The sequence below is a fragment of the Mus musculus genome, chromosome 19, assembly GCF_000001635.26.
Source record: "Mus musculus strain C57BL/6J chromosome 19, GRCm38.p6 C57BL/6J".
NCBI lineage: Eukaryota > Metazoa > Chordata > Mammalia > Rodentia > Muridae > Mus > Mus musculus.
Window position 1 is genome coordinate 45,425,445 of NC_000085.6, and position 27,517 is coordinate 45,452,961.

Consider the following 27,517-nt stretch of genomic DNA (forward strand, 5'->3'; position numbering starts at 1 on the left):
GATTATTAACATGTAAAGGATACACGTTAAACCTAGTCAAGAGAGACATTCACGGGCCAGAGAAGATGGCTCAGTGGATAAGATTGGTGACCTGAGTTCAATCTCTGGATTCCACAAAATGGCAGGAGAGAATTTACGCGCCAAGGATTTGGATGAATTTTCTCACTTTGCTTCGCCTCTCTTATCCTTTTTTCTCGTGTCCTCCAATGTCTCCTTTTCCTCTCCCTCTCTGTGCTCGCTGTCTGTCTCTGTCTGTCTGTCTGTCTGTGTCTGTCTGTCTGTCTGTCTCTCATACTTCCTCTCTGTCTATCTCTCTGTCTGTCTCTCTCTCTCTCTCTCTCTCTCTCTCTCTCTCTCTCTCTCTCTCTCTCACACACACACACACACACACACACACACACACACACACATTTGTGTGCCACATGCATGCAGTGCTTGCAAAGTCCTGAAGAGAGTGTTAGCCCCTCTTGAACTAGAGTTAAAGAACGATGCTTGTGAGCCACCATATGGATGAGAGGAATGAAACTCAGGAGCAGCTCGTGCTCTTAACTACTGAGTTATATCCAGCCCTAAATAAATAATCTTCAAGAAAGACTTAATTAAAAAGAACAAAACAAATACCACAAAAGACACATAGGAAAGGATCTTAGAGAGGCTAAAATGTACAGTTTTTAATCACTCTCTTTCTGTGGAGCCACTCTCACTATTATAGCCTTTCAGGCACAATGTATGGTAATCTATACCAACCTCCAAAGTCATATTTATTCAAACTTATTTGTTTATTGCCTCCATGGATGGCCTTTAGTCTCTAGCCCATCCTTGTAGGCCATACTAAAGCCTTTAGAGTCCGTCTCCTCTTGGTGTTGAAACTTAGACAGTGTTTTTTCCACCTCTCAATGTAGATTGCATTTCCAGTATTTAAAATCCCCTAGCAGAGACACTTCTATTCACAAGAAGTCAAGCAGCCAAACACCACTTCCTTGTCACCAAGGGCAAAGGCAGATTTCTCTTTAAGTTTAATTCTTCACTACATAGGTATCATAACCTGTTATGGAAATGCAATAGGATCTATTTACCCTGGTGTATATAGAAGCCAAATTTTATTTAATAGTTATTTATAATTTTATATTTATATTCTATTGTGAAATGAGTAAGAGAGCTATGAAGCCACATAATCCCACAGGCAGAATCTCCCTGAAGTGATTGGTACTATAAAAGAAATGTGCAGGGAGCCAGAGGACTATATACAGGAGGGGCCTGACCGGAGTTATAGCAGAATGTAAGAGCACTACACAGTGTGCACTGGGTTCTATGTGCAGCACCACAAATAAAACAAACTAATCCTGGTCTAACCTAAGAGTTGGGGTAAGGACAATCAGCTAACCATATAGACTGAGAATGGACTAGGCAAAAGTCCGAGGACAGGAATGGCTTGGTGCATTAACAGCCGCCCCCCCCCCCCTTTCTCTCATGACACAACAGCTGAATACTGAGATACTGGTATGGTAACCTTACTGGGAACAAGCTGGGGAAGCTGCTGATGACCTCGTCATGGACGGCTGGGGCATGGGCAGTGAGGTGCTGGAAGGGCTGAGCACAGATGTTTACCACTGTGGCTATAGACAGATCATCTCAGAAAGCGAACATTTCTCTTGGTCACCTTTTCATTTGTCTACCTCCAAAGTTCTGACATTACAGGCCTCTGCTACCATACCTAGCAGTTTTACTAATTTGGAGGTGAGGACAGTTTGCACTCCTTAATAATTACTGAGGAACCCTAACTAACTTTATGCATGTGGCTTATTTCTACTGATATTTACTTTGTTTGAAATGAGAATAGAAAAAATATTATTACTTAAAATAATTATAATTACTCTTCAGGATGTGAATGAGTTCAAGGTTGGTCTGGCTACAGAGCAAGTTTGAAGCCAGCCTGGCCTACATGGAGTCCTGCGTAATAACAACAGTAACAAAAAAATCCTGCGACACATAAATAGAACATTCTTAATGACAACTGTATTTAAAACACTAATGCTGGCATTGTTTAATTTTTTACATCTAGTGTCTGGAGTAATTAAAGGCAGATGAATTTTCATAGACACTTCTGCATTCATTGTTATTCTTTCTTTAAAGCTTAGGAAGGAAGACTGTCTAGTCTATAAAGAGATATAAAGTTTAAAAGCGAGGTGCCAGGCTTGATGTCGTAATCCCCGTAAGCACTGAGAATCAGTTGTATGGCGAGGTGGGGCTAGCCTAAGGCTATATAGCAAGTTTGAGAATGGTCTGGAATACATGAGATTCTTTCTCAAAAATATTTATATGACTGTGAGCTTGCACGCGCCTGCACGTGTGTGTTTTTAAACCTTCTGACTTTGGTATCAGAGTAGAGTACCAAGAAAAATTCAAGTTTTCATTTGTCCTAAAACAATTCTGAATTAAAGTAGCAAATAATTCTCAACCAGTTCACCACCAGAGCCTTTTCTAGTCTTAATTAAAAGTCAATCGTGATTTTAAGAAGCTGAACGCTCTCTGTATGTTCCTACTTCTGGAATTTATTTGTAGGAAAGCTTATTTAGAGATATTTTTATGTGTATGAGTGTGTTGCCTGCCTGCATGTATATGTCTGGTCCCATGGAAGTCAGAAGAAGGTATCATAGGTACCGTAGGATCTGATATCAACCGTGTGGTGCTGGGGACTGAACCTGAGTCCTTTGCAAGGCATCTTTCCAGCCCTATGAAGAGCTTTTACTGGAAAATCAAGGAATAAATCGACCAAGTTGACTGTTGATTTTATCACAGGAGTCAAATTGTTTAATGTAAACAGAAAAGGAGCTGCTTATCAGACAGGAAGGAAAGGAAGCCCAGAGGTTAGGTTGTAGGATGGGGACCCTGGGGCAGGGTTTCCTGGAATCTGAGCTGGCTTTGTTCCTAACCACTGAGCCTGAATCTTTCTCTTTAAGGGATCACTATTGGGCCAGAGATATAACTCGGCTTGTATAATGCTTGCTTATTATGCACGAGGTTTAGGTTCTGATCCCCTACATTTCATAAACTAGATGTGATGGCAGATGCCTGTAATTCCAGAAACGACCAGAAATTCAAGGTCATCCTAAGCTACATAGCAAGTTTGAGATCAGCCTGGTATACATGAGACCCTGTCTAGATCACTACCACTACCACCACTACTAGTAGTCATTATTGTAATGACCATTACTAGTATCTTCACACCATTATTAATTAACACACTTGTTTCCATCCGTCTGGGTGACTTGGCTATACATTTATGTATGCATGTGCATGTAATGGGTTTGTTTTCAAATGTTCCTGTTGGTTTTGTTCTCATATTAATCATTAATCAAATATTGTTAGCTGTAGAAAATAGAAGTAGAAAGAAGAAAGACAATAATGATGTCCTTTCAAATATTAACATTTTTACCAATATTAGTTAGCACTTCGGAATTTCAGGTAAATTACGTGCTTGCCCAGGCCACAGCTCGCAGCTGGTGTTCCTGATGAGAGCGGCCACTCTCTATTTTGTGGACGGTTGCTTACATGGTTTTAGGCTGAGTGAAGATTGAACCTGGCTTCTACTTCACAACTCTCCCTTTCATATAATTCTCAACTACTGCAATTACAGTGCAGCATGAGTACAGGAGTCCCACTGTTTGAAAATAGCCGTGTTGACCAAACTCCAGGACACCTGCCTTTGTGTTCTCTAATCACGCCATCTGAGGCCTTCCACACACCTACCCCATCTGCCTTTGCCTGGGGATGTCCACCTTTCTCAGTAACTCTATCGTTAATTGTGTTCAGGTTGAGACAGGATTAAGGTTTTTCCAGATCTGTTCTCCTTTCTCTCTCAGGCAAGCCACACATTTGTGCCCAGAATATGCAGCAGCAGAGATGTGCTGCCACAGCTATTCTGTGCTGCTCTGATTATCTGTGTCTTTGTCTTCTGCAAGACTGAATTCTTTGAAGGTTGAACTATGTTTTTTCTTCATTTATTCTCCCATTGTCAAAAGTAATATTTCATACTTCTGGTGAATCAGTGAATGAACAGACTTAGATAATTTGAAGAAAACTATCCAATAACAATCCAGGGTCAGGAGAGGAGGCATAGTATTGTGGTGGCCCCTCCTATACAGCATACAGATGCTCTGCATTCAGAAAGAAACCATGACAGTTAACAGTCATTCCAGACATCACACATTTGCACAGAGAAAAGAAAAACATGCCGAGTCTGATTTATGGGAAGTCCTCAGATTTCATACATTTGGCTTTCTTACAACTCACTGTGCTGGTCCCCTCTGAGTTGGATTCTGTATACTGAATTTGGACTCTTGTTCATGAACAAATGCACATTTTAGGCTATTAAAGACCGCCATTGCCAGCCAACTGACTGAACATTCAGTTTCAATGGTGTCTACGTCTTTATCTGCGGTGCAGCGTGTATTTGGATGAGCATTTGACTGTTGATTGCAGCGTACCCTTACTTTGTAAAAGAACGGAGCAAAGTTGAAGTGCTGAGTACAATGAACATCAGGCTAGAGAAAGGTTGAAAGCCAACATATTGATGAATCTTTGGACTTAAGACTAAAGTCCAATTTTAAAGCATATGTGCGAAATGTTAGAAATATATTTTTGAAGATGTTTTTATAGCGAGGGGCAGAGGAGATGGCTCGGAGGGCAAGATTGCTTGCTATGTAAGCATGAGGAGATGTGGCTTCAAATCAGCATCCACTAAGTAGCCTCATGTAATCCAAGCAGTGTGGAGGGGCGGAGGCAGGGGAATGGCTGAAGCTTCCTGGCAACCAGAGTCACTCCAGGTCTGTGACAGTTAAGAATGCTGACACTCCCACCCACCCCGCACCCTGTGTGTGTGTGTGTGTGTGTGTGTGTGTGTGTGTGTGTGTAGGTGAAACACAAAATTATAAAAAAATATAGTGAAATTGTTTTAAAGTATTGGGTACATTGAAATCTAATGTTACTTTCATCTTTTATGTGTACTTCAAGTGTTAAAAGTAAAAATGACCCAAGTTCGGCTACATTTTTGCCTTATCTTGAAAATAACCTGTATTGGAGAAGTGACATCTTCCGCTGATTGCCTTTCCAGCTACTTGCTTGGTTGTTGAACTATTTTATTTCAGGTTTGTTAAAAACACAATCCTCAGTTGCTGAGTGTTTTGACATGTCCAAGTGTAGCTAATGTGCACTTATGGGATAATGTATGACTTTATCTGGTGTTTAGAATATGCCAAAATCATCATCTTGTGAGACAAATCAGATTTCCTTGAAACATTTTTATTCTTCATGATGGATGTGAAAAGTAAAAATCTTCTCAAAGTATTTATTCCTTTGTTTAGATATATTCAATAGTAATGGATTTGCTTTCCCTCAAGTGTTTTTACTTGGTCAGAACCTTGTGAAGGGGATGATAGTGCAGATGATAGTGCAGATGCCAGGGATGCAAACCATAGGAATGGACCTGGTGGGAAGAGGGTGGCGGCGGCCTTTGGAGGTGCCCTACCTAAGTGACAGATCCTCTCTGTGGGCACTTAGACTAATCTGTGTCCTCTGAGAGAGGCATGTTGTTTCTTTATGTTCGAAGATTCCCAGTTATTTCCGTTCTTTGTGCATACAGAGGCCATGGTTGTATGTGTGTTCTTTCTGTGCTGGTCAGGAATTGTTGGGTGGGTCTGTGGCTGCCAAGGCTATGCACTCCTCTTCCACTGTGGTCCTTTGTTAATGTTTTTGCCTCCATCCTGTGGAGATAAAGAGTCTCCGTGTTAGGCAGGCGGTGGTAGGCAGGCATTATTCAGGAAACTCTTTCTTTGTCATTTATTTATGCCAGGGTGTTTTAAGAAAGCTTTGAGCTGGAGAAATGGCTCAGCAGTTAAGAGCACTGACTGCTCTTCTGAAGGGCCTGAGTTCAAATCCCAGAAACCACATGGTGGCTCACAACCACCATGATCTGACGCCCTCTTCTGGTGGGTCTGAAGACAGCTACAGTGTACTTACATAAAATAATAAATAAATCTTTAAAAAAAAAAAAAGAATGCTTTATTTAAAATTAACAAGCAAGCATGTGAGCAACCCAAGAGCGTGCACTCCTGACTGGCTTCAGAGGACCCTATGCACTGTAGCACATTTCCATTAGGAGCTGGTGCATGTGAGTTTGTTTTTCTTCTGAGCTTTTCTGCATCCTTACACACAGTTCTCTGGAGACCAGGGATGTTATGTTTTGAGATAGTTATTTAGAAAGCAGGAGAAGGGTTTTGCAGTTTATCTTCTTTTGCTGGGTGATCTGTCACCTGGCCTTAAGGTCTTTAGGTGTACAGTGAAGAGCTACTGCCTGTGTCTTCGTATGAGTTAAGCTGGAGTTCTGTGACCTGTAAAATTTGCATGACGAAGGCAGCTGTTCCTTTTCATACGTGAACTTTAAAGTCAGCTTGGTTTTTATGTGTTGGTCCATATAGTCAGGACTAAGTGAAAGCACGAGGCGTTAGCAGTCCCCTTAGATTTTCACGCTACACATAAACCTACTCGCCACTTCAAGCTAGAAAATGTAAAGGTTCATCCATAAGAGCCAAAAGCTTTATATTTGAATGAAAGCCCCTCATTAGCTTAATTTAAATGAAGCTGCTGTAGTTTAACAGCAATGTAATTTCTATCTTTTGCACAAGTCACTACTTTGTATGACTTTCTTTACTGATAGTAAACCATAAGGGACATTTCTAGTTTAATATTAATGTATTTCCCCTCGATTTTTTTAAGTAGCAGGTTGTTAATTTTTTAAGCATATCAACTGTAGCATAGTACAGTCCTTTGAGGGAAATTAGTAAAATGAGGATAAGATGGATACAGGAATCCAACAGCTTGAAAATCACTGTTTGACCAAAATCTCTTTTGTATTCCCTGCTCTGGTTCTATTTCAGTAGTCCTGGAAATGTGCCTGTGTGCTATTTGCAGCGAGATTATAAAACTGAATCATGATTTTGGTGATGGAAGCCAGAGCATGTGCTTCCAGCACCCCAGCTGGCAGGAAGCTCTCCGTAGGTTTATGAATGTAGTTAGATGGCCCCCAACTGTTTACAAGACAGCAGAGGTGAGATCTTTGATTGACAAGTCAGAAATGCATTAGATCATTCTCTCTGCCATTCTCTGGTTCATGCTGTTAAAAATGTCAGCCTCCAAGTTTGAATGGCAGCCTGAGGGCCTTAGAAGCTTTTTGTTTTCTGAGATGGAAACACAAATTGGATGTGTGCCTGAGCGCTTCATCCTGGGCTGTAATTTCATCTTTTAGCTAAGAACCACAAGGTACACGGGCAAAGCACCCTGTAAACAATAATACTGGGGAAAAAAATAAACAAGGTCGTGTTTCTGGCACGTTGATCCGATGGTGTCCTGACCTCCATCACGTTGAACATCTCCACTCTGATTGCTGTTCCCTTTGGCATTACAATGAGAGAGAGAGACTGACACAGAGGCGAAGATTTAAAGTTGCAGTGCCGTTGCACATTCCTTGTATTGGTCATGAAATATTGAACTGTCAGAATGTGACACTTAGTTTTTTAAGCAACCTTTCTTGTTTGAGGTGTTCACAGTTCATTCCTTTCTCCCCTATTTGTCCGCTTTCATTCATAGGGTTGGAAGTAGTGGCCTTAAGCACATAAAAAGGGACAATGTTAAAGAGAAGTGGCGCCAGCAAAGCCAAATGAACCTAACACTGAAACAGAAACAAGCTGTGAGGGTAAAGTCGAGTCAGTACGTGGGTCTCAGGGCTTATGGAGAACCCCAACATGAGGAAGAGTCACGTTAGGCCTCTCATCTGTGTCTGCAGCAGGAAGTCAGGAAAGCGGTTATGGACAGGTATGAGTGGACAGTGGCGTTGTCTGCTCCTTGCTGCTGACCACAGTGACACTCTTCCCCACTGCCGACCATGGCATGATGTTGCTGTGCAAATACAAGTTCACCCACTGTGTGTGTGTTTGTTTATTGGTTAGATTTTTAAAATTTTGAATTCCATATGTGTAGGGCGTGTATGTGGAGGTGAGGACAGCTTGCCACAGGTTCCTCTCCTCTCTTTGTGGGGTTAAAGTCGGGCTTTTCCTGCTGAGCTGTCTCACCAGCCCCAAACCTACATTGCTTTTTTTTAAATGTATTTTTATTTTATGTGTATTGGTGTCTTGCCTGCATTTATGTTTGTATTAGAGTATGGGTTTACAGACAGTTGTGAGCTGCCATGTGGGTGTTGGGAATCGAATGCAGGTCCTCTGGAAAAGCAAATATACTCTTAATTGTTTGATCATCTCTCCAGCCCAACCTCCACTATTTTGATATTACTCAAATGGTGAATTTATCAAAGACTGAAATTTTAGTAAGAAAAATACTTTAATATGCAAAATTTGTATTTTATAGTAACACTTAAGAAGAACTGTTTTGTTTACTCCAGTGTTTTGTCTGTCTGCATTTGCACCATGTGTGCACAGTGCCCATGGAGGCCAAAAGATGGTGTTGGATCCCCTAGAACTGGAGTTACAGGAAGCCGTGAGTCACCCCGTGGGTGCTGGGAACTGAGTCTTGGTCCTGTACAAGAGCAGTCAGTGCTTTTTTGAAAAATTGAACCCAGGGCCTTGGCCATGCTCACGTGCTCTGCATTGAACTAAATCCTCCTAATAGCTCCTAACCCCTGTATCCAGAGTTGCATGCTACTTGTAGAAATCGAGTGCTTAGAGAGTAAGGCCCAAACCAAGGACAGTAAGAACGAGTCATTGCTCTGTAGTTTGAAAACACACATATTGACGTAACACTTGCTTATAAGCTATAAGATCCCACTGTCTAACTTAGTGGGGGATTAAAAAAAAAACACTCTTCTGGAAATTGATTTCTCATTCACTGATTTTCAGAAGATGAAAGGAAACAAATCTTTCTGTTAGTTAGTTTATCTATTTCATGTATGAGTATTCTGCTGCATGCCAGAAGAGGACAGCAAATCCCCCTATATATGGTTGTGAGCCTCCATGTGGTTGCTGGGAATTGAACTCAGGACCTCTGGAAGAGCAGCCAGTGCTGTCAGCTGCTGAGCCACCTCTCCAACCTGCAACCATTCTTTTAAATAAAGAAAATCTGGAATGTAAGAAATGATCCTAATACAGGGAGGCCACAACATTTCTTCCCATGCTGTATTTATTATAAATGCTTTAGTTAACAGCTCAGACGCTGAGGGCTTTCACAGCATCACACCTTATGAGAATTAGCTTTAGGGTTCAAAAGATCACCAGAGGACAGTATGTCACATGTCCTCTTTACGATTGGTTTTTGTCAGGGAGTCATCCAATCTGTGCTGATCTCGACCCATGTGCGAGAAGTGTCGACACGAGGTTTCTTTTCTTTCCTTTGTTTGCTGTATTAGATTTCTTTCAAGGAGTCAAACTTTAGTTCACTCATTGTTCCCGACAGTGTTTTGTAGTAATATGGAATAATTGTTCATAACCAGTTGTCTCCCATCCCCAATATCCTTGGTTTTACATGTGCAGAGTCAGCCAGTTTTGAAGCCGAAAATGAAGTTAGGCCAGTGATGTATACCGAGTAGACTTTTTTCTTGGTATTATCCCTTAAACAATACTGCACAGCAATTATATGAATAACAGTTGCAATTTAATAGGTGTTAAGTAATCTAGACATAATTATTTGGGAGGACGTGTCTACGCTGTATGCAAATATATACTGTTTTTGAGATTCCTATACTTTGCTAGGAGGATGAGGACTGGAGGGTCCTGAGACTGATCTTTCTGGATTCTGAATGACAAGTCTGTTTATGTGTTGAGAGCTGTAAGATTGCTTTATCCACGTTACCCACGTAGACTGTTTCCAATTCTGTTGTTTCTTTGGAAAATACCAGCCATGATTTCTGTCCTTTTCATAGCCATATTTTGGGATCAGCGTTCTGGTTGTCCTCCTGTGAATACACCCCCATCTTGACACCACCATCATTGCAGTATGGAATGCATGGCTACATACACTGTGGCAAGAACAGCAGACAGTAAGAGGCCTGGGGGTGTGGCTCAGTGATAGTGTGCATGCGAGGGATATTGAAAGCCTCAGGTCCAAGCTATAGCACTGCATAACAACAGGAAAATCCTCTACAATTATATTGTGTGAAGTATAGTGAGGTAGAGTTGGCCTTTGGTGAGAGGGGTTTCCTCTGGCTTTGTTGAATTGCTTGAGAGAGGGTCTTACATTGTAGCCCAGCCTGATCTCATACTTGAGATCTTGCCTTTTGAGTACTAGGATGCATTTTGTTATAAATATAATTTAGAAAATGTAACTGAATTACTGCAGCCTAAAATTCTATACTTGTTTACGTTGATAAGAACCTTTCTAAGAGGCTAGCCTAGGTTTGTTTTCTCGTCTTTTCCTTGAAGTCAGAGAATCATATGTAAGCACTTTGACAAATGATGTAATGTAGTGGTGTTATCTAAGTCGTACAGGTATTTGAAACCTAGCTCCAGTTCCCAAAGATGGGGAACATCTGCTTAGAGGTATTGTAGAGCTCCACAATGCACTAATTGAATTACTCTTTTCTGGAGTTGTTGACTGCACTAATTGAAGAGAGAGAGAGAGAGAGAGAGAGAGAGAGAGAGAGAGAGAGAGAGAGAGAGAGAGAGAGAGAGAGAGAGAGAGAGAGAGAGAGAGAGAGAGAGAGAGAGAGAGAGAGGAGAGAATGAGAATATATTCCAGCCTTAGTGGGAGAAATGTTAAGAGCTCTGACTGATGGTGTGTACTGTGCTGCTCTCTAATGGCAGTCCCTGGAACTACTCCATGGTCTCCAGGGAAGAGAAGGTAGTCATGTGATTTAGAGTGACCTTAGTCTAACCCCACCCTGCTTAGTTCAAAAGGTCCTCAAATATGTTTACAATTATGAATTGAGGTGGGGGGAGCATCTGATTAATTTCTTATGGCTAAGATGTATTTTATTAAAGAATTTTTATGAACAAAAGTAATTATTCAATTGAATTAAAGTTTTCTAACCTTTAATTTGTAAAAACTGATTCTGGCATTTTTTTTTTCTGTATAAATTGTCTTAGTGTACTAGGCAGGATGAGTAATACAAGGTTTATTAGTATTCCTGAATATAACTTCTTTCTGGTGGTAAGAACTACGTTCCAGCAATGAACAAATTTAAAGGTGATGTGAGCTGGGCGCAGCACAGAACTGTAATTCCAGTACTTGGATCCCGGTATTTGAGACCAGCCTGGGCTATGAGGCCTTGTCTCAGGACAAAGCAAAGCAACCAAAGAAGTTATGAGATCTTGCCAAGTATATGATTCTGCTTACATAAAGTGAAATTTTTCTATAGGAAAAATTAATTACTAGATGGCTTAAATATAATTTTAACATAATTTTGGGTGTGTTTGAAACCCTCCACAGTGAAGTAGGTAATCTTTTCTGTCTGTCTGCGTCCTTTCTTTCTTTCTTTCTTTCTTTCTTTCTTTCTTTCTTTCTTTCTTTCTTTCTTTCTTTCCTTCCTTCCTTCCTTCCTTCCTTCCTTCCTTCCTTTTTCTCTCTTCCTCTCTCTCTCCTCCCTCCCTCCCTCCCTTTCTTCCTCTCTCTCTCTCTCTCTCTTCCTCCTTCCCTTCCTTCCTTCCTTCCTTCCTTCCTTCCTTCCTTCCTCCCTTCTTTCCTTCCTTCCTTGGGGCAAGGTTAGGCATCTCAGCTGAGGCTGATTTGAACTGATTATTGTGGCTAAGGCTGTCCTTAAATGCTTGATTTTTTTTTTTTTCTTTTTTGCCTCTACCTCCTAAGTGCTAAAGTAATAGGCATTTGACACCACATTTAGCACAGTTTAATAATTTCTAAAGACATCATGCAATGTAATTCTGTGCAGCACAGAAGGCAACAGAAGACAGATCAAGCCTGGAGCGAGGAAGATACACACCTTCAGCCCCAGCACCGAAAAGTAAGCTCCAAAGGCATCTCTGTGAGTTCAAGGCCAACCTCCCAGCAAGTCCCAGACCAGCCAGGCTGCACAGAGAGATCCCGTCTCAAACAGCAACAAACAGAATAACAACAACAACAACAAATGGCCAGACAGTGATGGCGCACACCCAACACTCAAGGGAAGAGGGAGGCAGGTCTCTTAGTTAGAGGCCAGCCTGGTCACCCTGATCATAGCAAGTCCCAGGACAGCCAGGCTACACAGAGCAACCATGTCTCGAAAAACCAAACCAAACCAACAAAGCATTATGAACCATATTGTGGTTTAACTCTAGGCATTCTAACTTGTAAAATATCTCTTAACAGAATTATACATTAATATGCAGATATACTCATATAATACTCACTGGATATATGGAATGTGTGTGCACTGCCATTTCATTAATCAGAAAGTGCCATTGGGTGCCTTTCTGACCTTTTGAAACTTTTCTTTCAGTTGAGGCAAAAAGCACAGAAAAACTTGTAATTTTTTTCTTATGGTTTTCATTACTAAAATACGTTTGAATTTGCCAATATTGTATTGAATATGAATGTGTGTCTGTAGGGTGTGTATGTGTGAGTGTGCATGCACATGAGCCAGATTGACAGATGTCATCCTTCATTGTGATCCATTGTCATCATCTACTTTTTAAGATATATTTATTTTATGTGCCCTGGTGTTCTGTTCGCATGTTTGTGTTAGGGTTCCAGATCTCCTGCAAGTGGAGTTATAAAGTCCTGAGCTGCCATGTGGATGCTAGGAATTGAGCCAGCTCCTCTGTACAAGCAGCCAGTGAGCTTAACCACTGAGCTATCTCTCCAGCCCCCTATTTTCATCTTTTTGCTCAGGCTGGGTCTCCCCAGTCCTGCAAATGTAGCTGGCCAGAAGCTTGCCCTTGGATTCACTTACACCCTTTGCTAGAATTACAGGCTTAGCTCTGATTACCCATGCGCCAGCTCCTTAGCCCTGGGAATATGCCAATATTTTGGGTCCATTTTGTTGTTAAGACTGAGTTACTTGCGTTTCATATATTAATCACTTTGATAAAAACAAATTAGAAATAAGATATGGAGTTTGCTCGCTTGCTTGTTTGAGGCAGGGTATCATGTAGCCCTGGCTGGCGTGGAACTTGCTACGTAGACAGGACTGGCCTGAGATTGTCAGTGACCCTTCTGATTATGCCTCTGACTCCACAGTCCCGAGACTAGGCGTGAAGCACCATCTTGACATTAACGTATACTTCGTAGAGTGTAACGCCTCTGACATCATGTAGATCTAAATCCTACAATAACAGGGCCATAACTCCACTCAACTCACCTGTATGTGCCAGGTGGGTTTTTGTTGTTGTTGTTGTTTTTAAATATTGGGCATAAATTAAGATTCAGGCACTGGCCTCAAGGAGCTTTTAGTTAGTCATTAAACATATATTGCAAACCTTTGTGCAAGCTCTGCGGGAGCTTTGTGCGTAAGGGGAGGGATTATGTGAATCCCTATCATCTCATCCCCTTTCCCATCCATTGAGCTAAGTATCTGGTTGAATAGCTGTCTAAGAAAATAGTGAACTTATTATCATATCCAGTATAACTCATCTCAGCAGAAAAGAATGATTGATACCCTAGTATGTCTCTTGGAATAGTTTTTCTTTCCCTTTTGCACATCCTTTCAGGGTCTCTGGGGACTTTGGAGATGCATTGGCTACAGTGCCTCCTGCTGGTGGGTAATTTTCTGTTCTTCTCTACCTTTGCTGGTGCCCACTTGGGCTTTGAGAGTTATTTCAAGTCTTCTCCTATCAATGCGTTTGTTCCATTCAAGGTAGAAAGGACTTCTTTTAAACAGTATTTCTAAAGCTTAAATTGTCTTGGGACAAGCTCTTGATATAAAAATTCATAGGAACCCATTTTTCACAGAGTGTGGTAACTATTTGCCATAGTGCTAGTGTGTTACAACTCACAGTGGCCAGGTTGTTCTGTAAATTAAACCCTGACAGCCGCCCTCAGGGGAGCAGCCAATGTATTTATGATGATGTGCTGATTACACAAAACACACTGCAAGCAGAAAACAGCTGCAGAGAACAAACCCCTTAAAAAGAATACAATTACAAATAGCACCCTCAGTATTTCTAGTGGTGAATGTAGAATACAGCATGCTAATGCAGTTTTCTTACTTAGTCTGCCCGAAAACAGAAAATCTGAAGGAGATAAGTTAATTCTGGTTGAATGCACATGCAGTGCCCACGTGGCAGTGCACAGTTCCCTTCCTGAGCAGGGCTGGTGCACGTTTCAGGTGGGGGGGGGGGCCCGACATGCTCCCTCTCCATTTTTGTTACTGGGTTTTAAGTAAGTGCTTTTCTCTCATACAGAAAGGTATGGCCTTGAGGGTCAAGGGCCATGGAAACTTGAAGGACAGTACACAGTAATTGGACAGGGGGACACCTAAATTGTGCTTAAATTTTTCTGGATGATGTTGGGGTTCAGATATCAAGATTTTATTTGAAGAGCTTAATATTTTCATAATAGTAATGAAGATGTTTGCCCTTGGAATTAATAAAAGATATTATGACTCTTTGTGGTAAGGTCTTTGTGATGTTATAGTCTGTTTTTCAAACTGCAATAGCTGGGATTCTGGGGGAATTTCAGAAGAACTGGGTCTCTTGTGTGTCCCTTTCAGCCCTTCCTGTTACTGGCCATGTGCACATAGGAAAGGAAATTAAAGTTTTTCGTTCTCTTTGCCTGAGTTTTTCTTTCTCTTTTAGAGTTAGGGGCCAGTCTCTATAAAATATATCTCAGCTGCTGAACATGCTAGCCTCTGCTTAAATCAGTAGAATAAATGTTGATCTCCCACAACATAAATTTACTGGCATCAACTGTAAGGTATATCAGTGAGACATAGTGATTGGAAACAGTTCACTTCACCGCCTGAAACTAAGAATCAACTCCGCAGTGTATGGATCACTGGTATGTAATAATCGACTATTATTGGTCTGTCTGTTGGTCGCTTTTTAAATCAGTTTGGAACCTCCTGGAGTTATTTTCTTGCTCTGCTGACATCAATCCCATGTGGCAGAGGACTTGTGTATAATCGCTTTGGTTTAATCAATAGAATAATTGATAAACCAGATAAGATTTAAACTGATTATAGCTTCAACAGAATTCCCCGGAGGCCTTGGACTCTCTTAATTTTGACATGTGTGTTGTGTACCCCGAGGATGAAGTGCAGTTTGAATTATCTGTTTTTATTTGCTTAATGACGGGGAGGGTGTTAAAGTCAAATGTTTAATTAACCCAGCAATGGGCTGCGTTGTCACTTACACACAGCTGATTGAGATATCTCATGGAGAATACTGAACAGGAATGATAATGTGGCACCGGGACGGAAGATTGCTTTTGCAATCCATTTGCTGGGTCACTGCTCTGAATGTCTTATTGGATGAAAGGCATTCAGCCTGGAGAAAAAATTCAGCATTTAAGTACATTTTGTTCTCTCCTCCCCTTTGCCCCCTCCCTACCCTGAAGTTAACTAAAACAGATATGTTCTAGGTTTAATAAGCCAATCATGTAAGAGATCAGAGTAGCCAGCAGCCCCGCGCTACACAATTTCCTGTGGGAACGGAAAAATCCTACCAGCCTCTAGGGTATTCTAAATGTTAGCTCTTTGTCCCTCACATCTCTGTCCCGTGCTGTTGTTGTAGGTTGTCTCTGCTTCCCTGTCTCTTGCCTCTCTCTGCAGTATTTGTTAGATGTGCAGTTACCTCTAGGGCCACAGACAGACCTTTCCCCCACCCCACAAAGCAGCCGTTCCCTAGTATAATTTTGCAGCTGGCTCTTCTTTGCCTGTATTTTCTAATCCAGTATTTTAGTAAGATAAACTATTCAGAGATACGAAAACCTGAGTGATATTTTTTGCCAGTTCTATTATGTGAACACCAGTACCATATGTATTTGAATTATTATTATTATTATTATTTTGGAGCGAGGCACTTTAGTTTGCCATACAGGACTAAAAAAACTAGGCCAGTAAAGAGTCCAATAGTCTGCACTACAAAAAACTGCATCCTAGGCAGTTGGCGTTTTAATGACTTGCTGCAGCCTACAAAATAAATAAATATCTCAAACTTTATAATCAAATGGAAAATTCTCAGGCATACAAGGAAAACTTTTTAAAAAGGAGTCATCATAGTTTTCTTTTTGTAATCTTCTTACAGTTTTTTTTCTTCTGGTCCCTCAAAGATCTAAGCCAAGGATTTACTAATTTTTTTTTCTTTAGTAATTTGTATTCCAGAGAGCACAACAGGGAAAAGGATACGAGATTGATTTTTTATGTGTGTCCTCCTGAAAGCATAGTCTGGTGGGGTTTCAAAGCAATAGAAGCATGCAGCTAGTTTCCAGGCGCAGGTTGGACTTTTGCGGGTCAAGGCAGACCAGACAAGTAGCTTATCTTGAGGGACGCAAGTAATAGACCAAATATAGAGCAGCTATTTCAGGAATCATGTAGGTCATTTAATTATCCATTATGATTGAGTGGCTAATGCTCTTTTGGCAATTACATGACCTCTGTTATTCTTGAAACCTTTCCAGGCCCTCGTGGGTCGAATGACCCACCAGTCAGTGCTCTCAGACTTCATTCCACGGAGAAGAAAAGGAGATGCTGGGAAGCACTGGCATTTAGAAATGACTGCTCTCTTTACTGACCACTCCCCAGAATGTCCTTTGTACAGCAGGCAGTGAGAGGCAACTGGTTTTGAAACCAACTGTTTCTTCATTGTCTGCAGAAGCAAGGAATAGTCATTGATTTTTCACAGAGGGAATTTTGGCAGGACACACTGATGCCAAGAAATTGAATATTACAGATTTCAAAGCTTTCTGCTATAACATTAAAATTAGTGTTTTATATATGTGAGACTCTATAGTAAGCAAAGCAGTTTTTACATTTTAATTCCATAAAATGACAAAATACTGTGTGATACCTTATACTAGTTTTTACTGAAAAGATTATTGATTAAAACTACCCTAACTTAAATTTTGGTAAGAAAAAATAGCATTAAATTGAATGGCCAAAGAGCTAGACTGGGCCAAGTTTTTCAGCCTTAGAAACCAGACATTTATAAAATCCAGAGAAGGGAAGAGTTTGTAATTGTAAGGAATATGTGCTCGGTGGAAAAACTCACTGGAAAGCAATAATAGAATATTTTTCAATAATAAAGGAAGGAAGAGAATGATCAAATATGGCTAAGTTCCTAATAACATTATCAGAATTACCCATCTCTGTCTTCTTTCTGGCAGCTACTTATCTAGTTGGGCTTGTTGTTTTTATTTTTGTCCCAGAATGATGATGGTCAGAACTATAATATTCAGGAATGTTAAATTAATGTTTCCTCACTTATTTTTTAATCAACAAAGGATTATTAATATTTCCAAAGAAAATTATTTATTTTTACTAAGTGACAGGAAATAATTTTATAAAAATAATCTAGGTTTATGGTTGTACATCTAGAAAACAGAGACTGTGTTAAATAGTATTAGTGTAACTAAGTTGTAGAATGTCAGAAATGTAAACAACATGGTGTATAGTCGGAGAATGGACGATTAGAAAGCATGTGACTATTCTCCAGCATTACAACAACTGAAGACTACAGACATGCAAACAACATGCAAACATATCCTTTTAAGTTGTCTTCTTTTAAATAGGAAGGATTTCTACTGTTAAATTCTTCCGTTGGAGAAGACGACTTTTGAAATCTGTTAATTGTCAAAGCGCGTTGTATTAAACAAAGACACAAACAGGATTACTCATTCCTAGGAAAGTAAAATTACTTCATCGTTACAAAGAAATATACTTGAGTACTCTACTGATAGAACTCCAAGTTGGGGGTTGGTTTTATTTTCATTTTGTTTGATAACGTTAGCTTTAACATTCAAACAAGTCAGTTGTCGGTGTGTATAACCTTTGGCCTGTCCAGAAAAGAAATCTCCTTCACTTAAATTTTAATTCCTAGTCCAGTTCTCCCTCCATGTTAAGCTACTCAGAAACCTGACAATCCAGGAGGTGTTGTTATGTTAGCTGCTTTCCTTTTAAAAACATAATCCACCCCTTTCTATAATAGATGTTATCAAAAAATGAGAAAGCAAGGTTTACAGTAAAAACAAAGGTTAAAAAAGATCAAGGTCAAGTATATGAATATAGTTAGCATACTTAGCATTTTAAGAAAAAGCAGAGAGTATAAAGTGTGGTACGTACAAGCTGCCTCTTCTTCTTCTGCCTCTTCTTCTTTTTTTTTTTTTTTTTTTGAAACATGCCTCTGTTCTTTAAAACATACATTTAAAGAGCTATGCAGGACCAAATATTTACAAGAACCAGTGAGAAGGACAGTTTGTAATTGTAAGAAATATTTGATAAAATAGTTAATTTTACAGGGTAATAAGAATAGAACAACTTGTTAATAATAAAGGAAGTAAGAGAATGGTCAAATATAGTCAACTTTATAATTATAAATTCCAAACCCAGAACACAAAACAGTCTGTGTTGTTTGTTTTGTATTGTTCTGTTATTACTTATTTAGTTAGGGTGTTTTTATTTTTGTTCCAAATTGGTAATCACTTGGAGGAAATTAACAAGTTGATCAAATCTTAAATTTTTTTGAAGATACTGTTGAAGTGTAAGTAACATCTAAGCAAGGAAGATACCCAAGGTGAGGAAAAGAATTTAAAAGAACCCAGAGAACATACGAGGAACGAGCATGCCAGAGGTCTCAGTTCACTGGGGTCTGGGCGGATGGCCCAAAGGCTCTCTAGTTGCTGGCCTTATTTTGAGAAAGAAGAAAGATCTATACAATGTGCATAGATACCTTTGAGTTATAAACTAACCAGTTATTCATAGGCGAGGCAAAAGTTCACCTCTTACTCACATGCAGATAACTGTGATGATCTCTGTAGAAGATAGTATATAAAAATGACATCAAGGAAAACTGTGGCATACATGAAATTCTCCCCAGTACATATTCAGGAGGGATAGTATCGTGAAGAGGGCAAAAAGACTCTTCAATTGCTTTTAAACTTAAAAGTTTGTGCAGAAGTAAATCAAACTCCTTGCGGTTTGGTCCCATGGTAGATGTGCTTGGCCTTTTATTTCAGTCTTTCAATCCTACATTCGCTTGGCAAATGTATCTTAGTTTACTGTGCTCATTTAGCCTTATGGGTTGATTTTTGGTTTCCTTTTTTGAGGTGGGGAGGTTGTTTTGGGGTTTTGTTTTGTTTTGTTTTGTTTTGTTTGGGAGACAGGTAGTCCTGGCAGTCCTGGAACTCAGAGGTCTGCCTGCCTCTGTCTCCCAGAGTGCTGGCACTAAAGGTGTGTACCACCACCACCCAGCTGTTTTTGTTTTTTAAACCATGAAATATATGTATGAAAATATTTTTTAAAGGAATATTAGTTCTGGTCTGACACACAGGGGTCTATTTTGTTGTTCTATTTCAGTTTGAAATTTTAAGCCATGTTATTAGAGTTCGGTGACTGCATTGTCATGTTCAGGTGAATAAAATAATTTTAAAACTTCACAGCCTACAGATCTAAATGGGTAAGGAATAAAGTATGGTTTGATTTTTCAATTAAGTCTTTAGAGCCCAGAAACTTAGTTTTGTGTTTACATAGACTGTTATTCTGGTGTAGAACATGTTAAGTTAATTAAAAATTCTTATATATACTTAGAGTCATTGCTAAGTTGATGTTCAAATCTTTGATTAAGAAGACACAAAGCTAAATATGTTCAGACAGCTGTCATCTCTCCTCTTCAGAAAATAGAGATAACTGTTTTAGCTGTTTTGGGGAATGGTCCCTATATTGATTGCTGCAAATTTGTTTTTCTCTTATATCTATGCTTTAATGATAAAATACTATTGTCTTGATTATGATGCTTGTTGACTTGAAAGTGAACAAAAGCAACATTGGCGCCTCTTCTCTTGTCTCCCCCGGAACAGCTCCTCTCTGTCTTTATCAGAGCATCTCAGTGCTGAGCTGAGCTTGTTTATCTTAGAAGAGCAGGAGGCAGGCTTTTAGGGAGTAAGCTGCATGTTCCAGAATAACAGGCACCAATGCTGTTTGGCTTGAAGAACATTTGATCTCTTACATTAACAGCCCATGTCACTGTAATAGCGAGTACAGTCAGGCTGTTCAGTTTTCTATTATTTTAGCTTTGAAATAACCGTTAGTGCTGCTCCAAACTCCCTGTGTATAAAACTGTACACTGGCTGTCCCCCAGGACTCGTGAGTAAACAAGGTGATATGTGTGGCCAGAGGGAGGATATTTTGTTGGCTTTGTTTTAAATAATAACTGTCCCTATCTGAAGGTGTCCTTTCTGACCCCTGGTGTGCTTCATGATGTGGGTGCATTTACAGACTGAGCAGTATCCTGAGCAGAATTTTGTTTGTTACCAATATTTGTACTTACCGCCTATTAACTTGTAATGTTTATATTTTCTTCTCTTAATAGTGAGGAATTTGGGATTTCTGAAGCATAACCTCAAAGATTGTTTACACTTTGTCCAAATAAACAGTTTGCACAATAGTTGTTGCAAACAGGCAAGCAGGAGTTTAAGAACTATGTTTGTCAGACTCTAATACTATTTTGCTTTGTCTAAATAAATGTTCTGCTGATAATTTCTATGTTGAATAGTTTGGCATTTGGAGTCAGGTTGTGGTGTTGAAAGAATAGAAAACAGAATTTCTGAAATCAAATTGGGTTTCTTTTTGAGAAAATCTCTTCTTTTACTGACAGACTGTAGCCTGTTTTAATCATGGTGAAACTGGCCTGGATTATTTAATTCCTTCCTTCTTCTTTCCTTTATTTCCTAAATTTGTTTCCTCACTTTTATTTTTCTTGCATAATAAAATGCAACTAGGCCACCCCAGTATTTCTAATTTAATATACAAACACACACATATACACAGCTAGCACAAGAATAATTGGTCAAAAGGCAAGCATCTACCCAGGGAATTGTTCTAAATACTGAATGTGTCAGTGTGTTTTGACATGACGTATTTGTAATATCTGTGGATACAGAAAGCACTTTCTGTCTTAGCTGTAGGTATCAAAGCAGTAGTGTGTTTTTAAGAGTTTGTGCTGTGCAGATTCTGGCTTGTGAGGTAATGACAAGTGTTTGCCTGCATAGACAATATATTTTTCTCCCTGAGGTCCCCACACACCTAGTTTCCCTCAAGCTCATCATCTCTGTCAGGTTAATCAATAGGCACCGTATGGCAGAGGGTCAGTAATCAGTGTCATCGTGCCTTTAAATCGTGTTGAAAATTTGCTTAAAGCCTGGGCCAATTAACATCGAGATGATGAATGGATGGGAAGATGGGAAGAGCCTGCCGCTCAGGGGCTTTGTGAGGAGGAGATGCTCAGCTGTTGAGCAGCAGACACCAGCGAATAAAATCAGCCATTCATGTGAGCTCAGTCCACCCACTCTTAATGATAATGTCAATCTAGCAAAATATATACACATTGGAGTTGTCATGAGTTCATAAATCAAAGGAGTTTGTCAAAGGCATTCAGATTAACGAGGCAGCAGCAATAACAAGTCAAATTTGCATAGAGAATTGCTTGAATCTCAGTAAATTATGATCCTGTTTTTCATTTGATTATTTGCTAATGTCTCAAGAGGGAGAATGATTATATTAGCATGCAAAATCTCCTCCAGAAGTAGAAATCTGAGGTATGGAAGACCAACACACTATGACAATTAATCAGTTTCTGCATACTAGCATAAATGCACAAGGCCCAGAAATGAACTTCTTTTTTATTATTATTTCTCCTTGCTACTGATCCAAATGGTTCAGCTTGACAGAGACTTTATATTGCTTTAACAGTGTTCTGAATTGTGCCTGCAGGCAAGACATAGTTATGCAGCTATAACCAACCTATCCATCTGCCAACCAGATTGGAATTCTCCTATCCAAGGCTTCCATTAACCCCCACTGACAGCTCCAAACAGGATTAAGAATTTGGAAGCATAAAAAATAGTTGTTCTTTGCAAATACACACAATCCCTTTGCATTTTGAGAAAGGCTGCATCTGTAGTATTCTTATAATTAGCGTCAGACAATGTAGCAGGGGGATCAACCCACTTGGCAGGTTTTTTGACTTCTGTCCTAGGGAGGAAGGCAGTGCGGATGGCAGTTAGTACTCTTTGGTTTTTTCCCAGGGAGCACTTTCCATTCTATCTGGTTCCTACCACTATGTTTGGATCTGTGCACCGCTGAAAAATAGCCCCCCTTGAAAGCTTGGACTGGGGTTCCATAGAAGTTAAACACTGTGTGCAGACTTTGTTTGATGTTGCTGTGGTGTAATAGAGTGTGCCAAATGGTGAACTTGCCAGAGAAGCTATTGTCTGTGGAAGCATGCCAGAGAGGATTATTTTATGAGGATACTTCAGGTCTTCCCTAAAAACTGGTCCTTGGATACAACTGAACCTTCAATAAGCTTCTAAACTTACTTACTTCTCCCATTAATCCCAGGAAGATTCATTAATTTTTTTTTCAAATGCAGAGTGTGGTGGGCTTTTGTTTTGTCTTTAGAGAGAGTACCTTACTCTGTAGCACTTGCTGGCCTGTGACTCACTACTCAGACTAGGCTGCCCTTGAACTTTCAGTGATCCTCCTGCCTTTGCCTCCCAAGTATTGGGATTACAGTCATTTTCTGGCCAGCTCTGTGTGTGTGTGTGTGTGTGTGTGTGTGTGTGTGTTTTATGTCACCTTTCACTGAAGAGCTTTTATTATTTTTTTATGTAGCTAAATTACCTTTTAAGCTTGTAAAAATACCTTTTGTTTTTGTAAACTGGAAGCCCTGTGTGTGGAGGTTAAAGTTACTGCCGAGTCGCAGGACAGGTGGTGTGGAAGCAGTGTTACTCCAGTCCCTAACTCGCCTGCAAAGCTTACCACGGGATCGTTTAGCTGGTTACTAGAAATAGTCTTAGGTTCTTTTCTTCATATGTGTTTGCCATTCTACATGACAGTGAACAGTTGGATTCTGAAGTGCTTATTTGTGTGGTTGTGTGTGCATGCACATATGTACAAGCATGTACATGTCATAATGAATAAATATATGGAGGTCAGAGGACAACTCTTGCTTGGCTCTCTCCTGCCACCTTGTTGGATCTGGGAATTGACCTCAGGTTATCTCTAAGGGAGTCTCTCTCCCCTATCAACTGTCTCACTAGCCTGAGTTCCACCTTAAAAGGGTTCAGATTCAGGGATGAAATTTGCCAGCATCTACCTGCTTTGCTTCAATAATAACTGAGTCACATACTCATTTGAATTATTACAGTGAAAAATGTAGCATTGGGACTAGAGCTATGATTCAGTGGTCAGGGCCGTTCTGGCTGCTCTTCCAGAGGACCTGGTTTTGATTCCCAGCACCCACGTGGTGGCTTACAACCTTCTGTAAGTTACTTCAGTCCCATGAGATCCAACAGCCTCTTTTGGCCTCCATGGGCATAACGCCCAAACATACAGACAAAATACACAAATACATTAAATATGTAAGTATTAAAAAAAAAAAAAAAACCCTGAAGCACAAGTCAGAAAACATTACTTCTAGTTTTGAAACTTGTGATTTTACTTCTAAGTGATGTCTTTTCATACTGGCCTTGAACTTACATCTCACATCGATATTTCTCTCTCTGCTTCCTGAATGCTGAGATTAAAGGTGTGCACCCCATACCCAACTGGGTCTTATTTATTTATTGAGCATCTATTGACCCTATTTTCTGTAACGTGTTGAGCTGTGGAGAAAGCTATGATGGTATTTTAATTGTCACTTGAGTCAAGATTTTTTAAAATTTACATTTAATCCCTCCCTCCCCACCCCCATCTGTGTGTGTGTGTGTGTGTGTGTGTGTGTGTGTGTGTGTGTGGAGAGGCAGGAAGTTAAATGTATAAATGCTGGAGCACTCATAAGATAGCTTGCAGGGGTTGGCTCTCTTCCTACACTGCAAAGGTCCCAGGAATTGAACTCTGGTCACCTTGGTGACAAATATCTTTCACTGCGCCTTCTCACCAAGCTTGGAATTGAGAATTGAGACTTTAGTAGACGAAGGGATAGGAAAGCAGGCTCCTATCATAGGCGGGGGCGATTCAGTTAGCAAAGCTGTGACGGCGTATTTATAACTCTAGCACTTGTTGTCTACACACCGAGTGCAGGGTCATCCAGGCCCTAGAACAAAACTGTGGCCAAAGAGAAAGAGCCAAGTGTGATGGCACATACCTGGGACCCTAGCATTCAGGATGAGGCAGGAGTATTGTCACAGGTAGAGGCTGGCCTCAGTTAAACAGTGAGACTCTGTCTGAGAGTCTGAGAGGAAGGAGGGGAACAGAGGGGGAGGAAGAGTAGAATGGGAAGGGAAAAGAATGAAAGGAAAGAAGTAGAAAATTGACGAATGGTAAACGGTGTGTGCTTTGTGGAAGTTAAATTGGCCAGGTTACTAGGGTTTTAATGTATTGAGCTGGGGACAGGGAAGTAGGACCATAAAAGTTTCCAACTCTTCTGTGTACTGCTGGCTGTGCTGGAACTTGCTATGTAGACAAGCTAGCCGTGAACTCATAGACAAGTGAGACAGTGAGGATCTGATTAGAAATGCTGCGGAGGGGTTAAAGATTTAGTACGCTAAATTTGGATGTGCTGATTTTGAGACAGTTTATCATCTGACTCCTTTGTGAGACAGGTCTTATTGTGTATTCCAAGCTGGTCTTGAACTTGCAAGAGGAGTCCACCTGCTTTAGCTTCTTAAGTACTGGGATTAAAGGCACATGCCACCATGCCATCTCAGAACCTCTCCCCCCCTCCCCCCCGTTACATTTTTTTTTTTAACCTATGAAGCTGTTTAATGAGGTTAACAATTTAGAAGACCAGTTTGTGAGGATACATCCCGTTTGTCAGGGAAAACTGAGAGCGCAGGTAGCCCTGGAGCTGAGGAACAGCTTTAATCTTTGGCAAAATCTGCAAATCCACAGCTTTCTGGTCAGCCTTTCGCTGCTCTGTAATCTCGTATTTGTCCTTCTCCGTGTCGAAGATCTCGCCCTCCTGATGCCTGGGCTTGCGCAGCTGCTTCTTGAAGTAAGCATCAGTCAGGTGTTTGGGGATTTTAACATCGCTGATACCAACTTTTGTAGAGGTGGCAATGACAAACTTCTGGTGTGTTCTGCGCAGAGGAACTCTGTTGATGACAAGAGGCCCAGTCACAAGCAGCAAGCCACTGTCCAGCTGCTTCAGGAAAACCACTCTCTTGCCCCTGTGGCGCCCAGCGAGGATGATCAGGAGAGTCCGGGGAGTGATGCTGGAGCGGAGCCTTCTCACGTGCTGGCTGAAGGGCTTCTTGCCATGGCTCAGCAGCTTCCGAGGCACGTCTTCGGTGGGATAATACCTAGGCATTTTTCGAAGCTTCACCACCCGGGTGCCACCGTTCTTGTCCCCACCAACTGTTTTGGTGACAGTAGCAAGGACCTTCTCTTTTTTCTTCTTCTTCTCAACCTTGGTCTTGGCAGCCGAGTATTTCCTTTTGTACAGGGCCTTCCTGGAGTACATAGCAGAACGGGAGTACCTGCCAATTCCTCTCACCAGGACAGGGTTTCGGCTACAATGGGGCTTCGCCTTCTTGGGCTTTTTACCCTTAGGGTGAACCTTTTTGGCTACTTTGGCGGCCCGGGGCCGGGAGGCAGCAGCATCACTGCCAGCCTTCTTGGCCGCAGGTTTCTTCTCCTTTGTATCAGGCGCTTTTTCACCCGCCATCTTGCAAGACGGGAAAGAGAACTAAGGCAGCGGCTTCCGGTCTATAAGCAATGACACACCCCCCCCCCCCCCCCCCGTGACATTTTTATTGCCAGTTACTTCTGAAGATATTTTCAAAAAAAAAAAAAAAGGCATTTGCGGTCTGCCTAAACAGTATCTCACTTTTAAGAATTATTAATACTTTATCTTCTTATGCCACCATCCTCTCTGTTATCAATATTATGTCTCAGCCTGGGCTATATCTGAGACCCTGTTTCAAAAAAAAAAAAAAAACACACCCAAAAAAATTAAACTTAAGCAAAAACTGCATCTCGTTTTAATTGTAAGCAATTTACCTAAGGTGGAAAAAATACTTTTGGTGTTAATATAAAAGGTAAAAAGCTATATAGAATTTTTTAAATTTTGTTTTTTAATCCCACCCCTCTGTGTGTGTGTGTGTGTGTGTGTGTGTGTATGTGTATGTGTGATATGACAACCTGGGAGAGTCAGTTCTCACCCTCCACAGTGTGGGCCCTAAGGATGGACTCAGGTTATCAGGCAGTCAGTGTCTGTATCTTTGACAACATCTTACTTACTGGCTCTAGAATCTTTTTCAAAGTCCTATTCACAGATTTTTTTTTTCAGGGAGTTTTTGCTCAAGGACTACAAACACATTGAACCTATTGTTTTCTGTAATGAGGTGTTCTGGCTGTTGGAAATAAATTATCCTCAGCAGTCATATTTGCTTAGGGTTTTGTGACAGGATGTAAGTTTCGGGTACTGAAGAAGTAAGTTTCTAGACTGTGTACTGAATGCACGAAGCCCTGTATTTGATTCCTGGGACCATGTAAAGTCATATTTGCGGGTATATATGACTATATCCATATTTGCGGGTATATATGCGGGTATATATGACCATATCCAAGCACTGGGGCAGTAGAGAGCAGAGGATCAGAATTAAGGTTATCCTCGGCTACAAAGCCAGTGCCAGTAGAGATGGGCTACACGAGACCCTGTCTCAAGAGGAATAAAAAAAGTCTCAGTTAATTTTTGGGGATTTTCTTCCCAAAAGTTTTGACTAACAGCTCCCCTCTCACCCTGCTTCTTATTTCTGTATTTTCTTCAGGTTAGGCCTCTGTATTGTTTTTCTCCTCACTTTGACAGAATAACTGGCAGAAGGAAGCAGCTGAGTTGAGGAGGCCTTTATTTTGGATCACAGTTTAGAGTCCATCATGTCCAGGAAGCAAGGGAGCCTGAGGACACTTAGTCTCTGGCATCAGGAACATGTGGTGGATGGTCACATTGTGAAGAGAGGCGGGAAACAGAGATCTTAGGTATAAGATTGCTGAGCCCACCTTCAATGACCCACCACTGCTAAGCCATGTCTCTTCCACCTAGGGGTAGTAACCTCCCAAGAGCAGTGCACCAACTAGGGACCAGGCTGGAACACGTGAGTTACAACAGACAACAACAGCCTCGTGTTTCCTTTCTGACAGAACAGTACAAATCATCCCCTTATATTCTTTACACACAAGTACCAAGTGCTCATGCCGCCACGTTCTCGTTATCTCCGTGCATACACACTCACACTGACATGCTTTTTTCTGAACCATTTGAAAGCTAAAGATTTACTACATAATGTAAGATCAAAAGCAGGAAATGAAATGTGTAAAGAGATGGACGTATCCCTATCGTAGATTGGTACTTGGCAATAAAAAGAAGGAGCATGGTGGCTCATTTCTATTACTGTAGCACGTGGGAATCCAAGGGGTGCTGTGAGTTCAGAC

General features: G+C 40.7%; 1 protein-coding gene and 1 pseudogene across 29 annotated transcripts in view; one reads left to right on the forward strand and one right to left on the reverse strand.

Moving 5' to 3' along the window:
• Btrc (beta-transducin repeat containing protein) overlaps window positions 1-27,517 on the forward strand; it is a 169,656-nt gene that overhangs the window by 61,757 nt on the left and 80,382 nt on the right. Inside the window, exon 1 of one of the 29 annotated variants that reach the window (XM_011247121.3) lies at window positions 11,817-11,959. The exons of 27 other annotated variants lie outside the window; for them this stretch is intronic. In XM_011247121.3, the coding sequence (XP_011245423.1) occupies window positions 11,867-11,959 (93 nt within the window). In that variant the 5' untranslated portion in view covers window positions 11,817-11,866. Of the gene's footprint in view, window positions 1-11,816; window positions 11,960-16,342; window positions 20,244-27,517 lie in introns of those variants that run through there. One more of the 29 variants, XM_006526615.3, reaches the window with a different exon arrangement.
• Window positions 24,832-25,803, reverse strand: Gm6807 (predicted gene 6807; annotated as a pseudogene).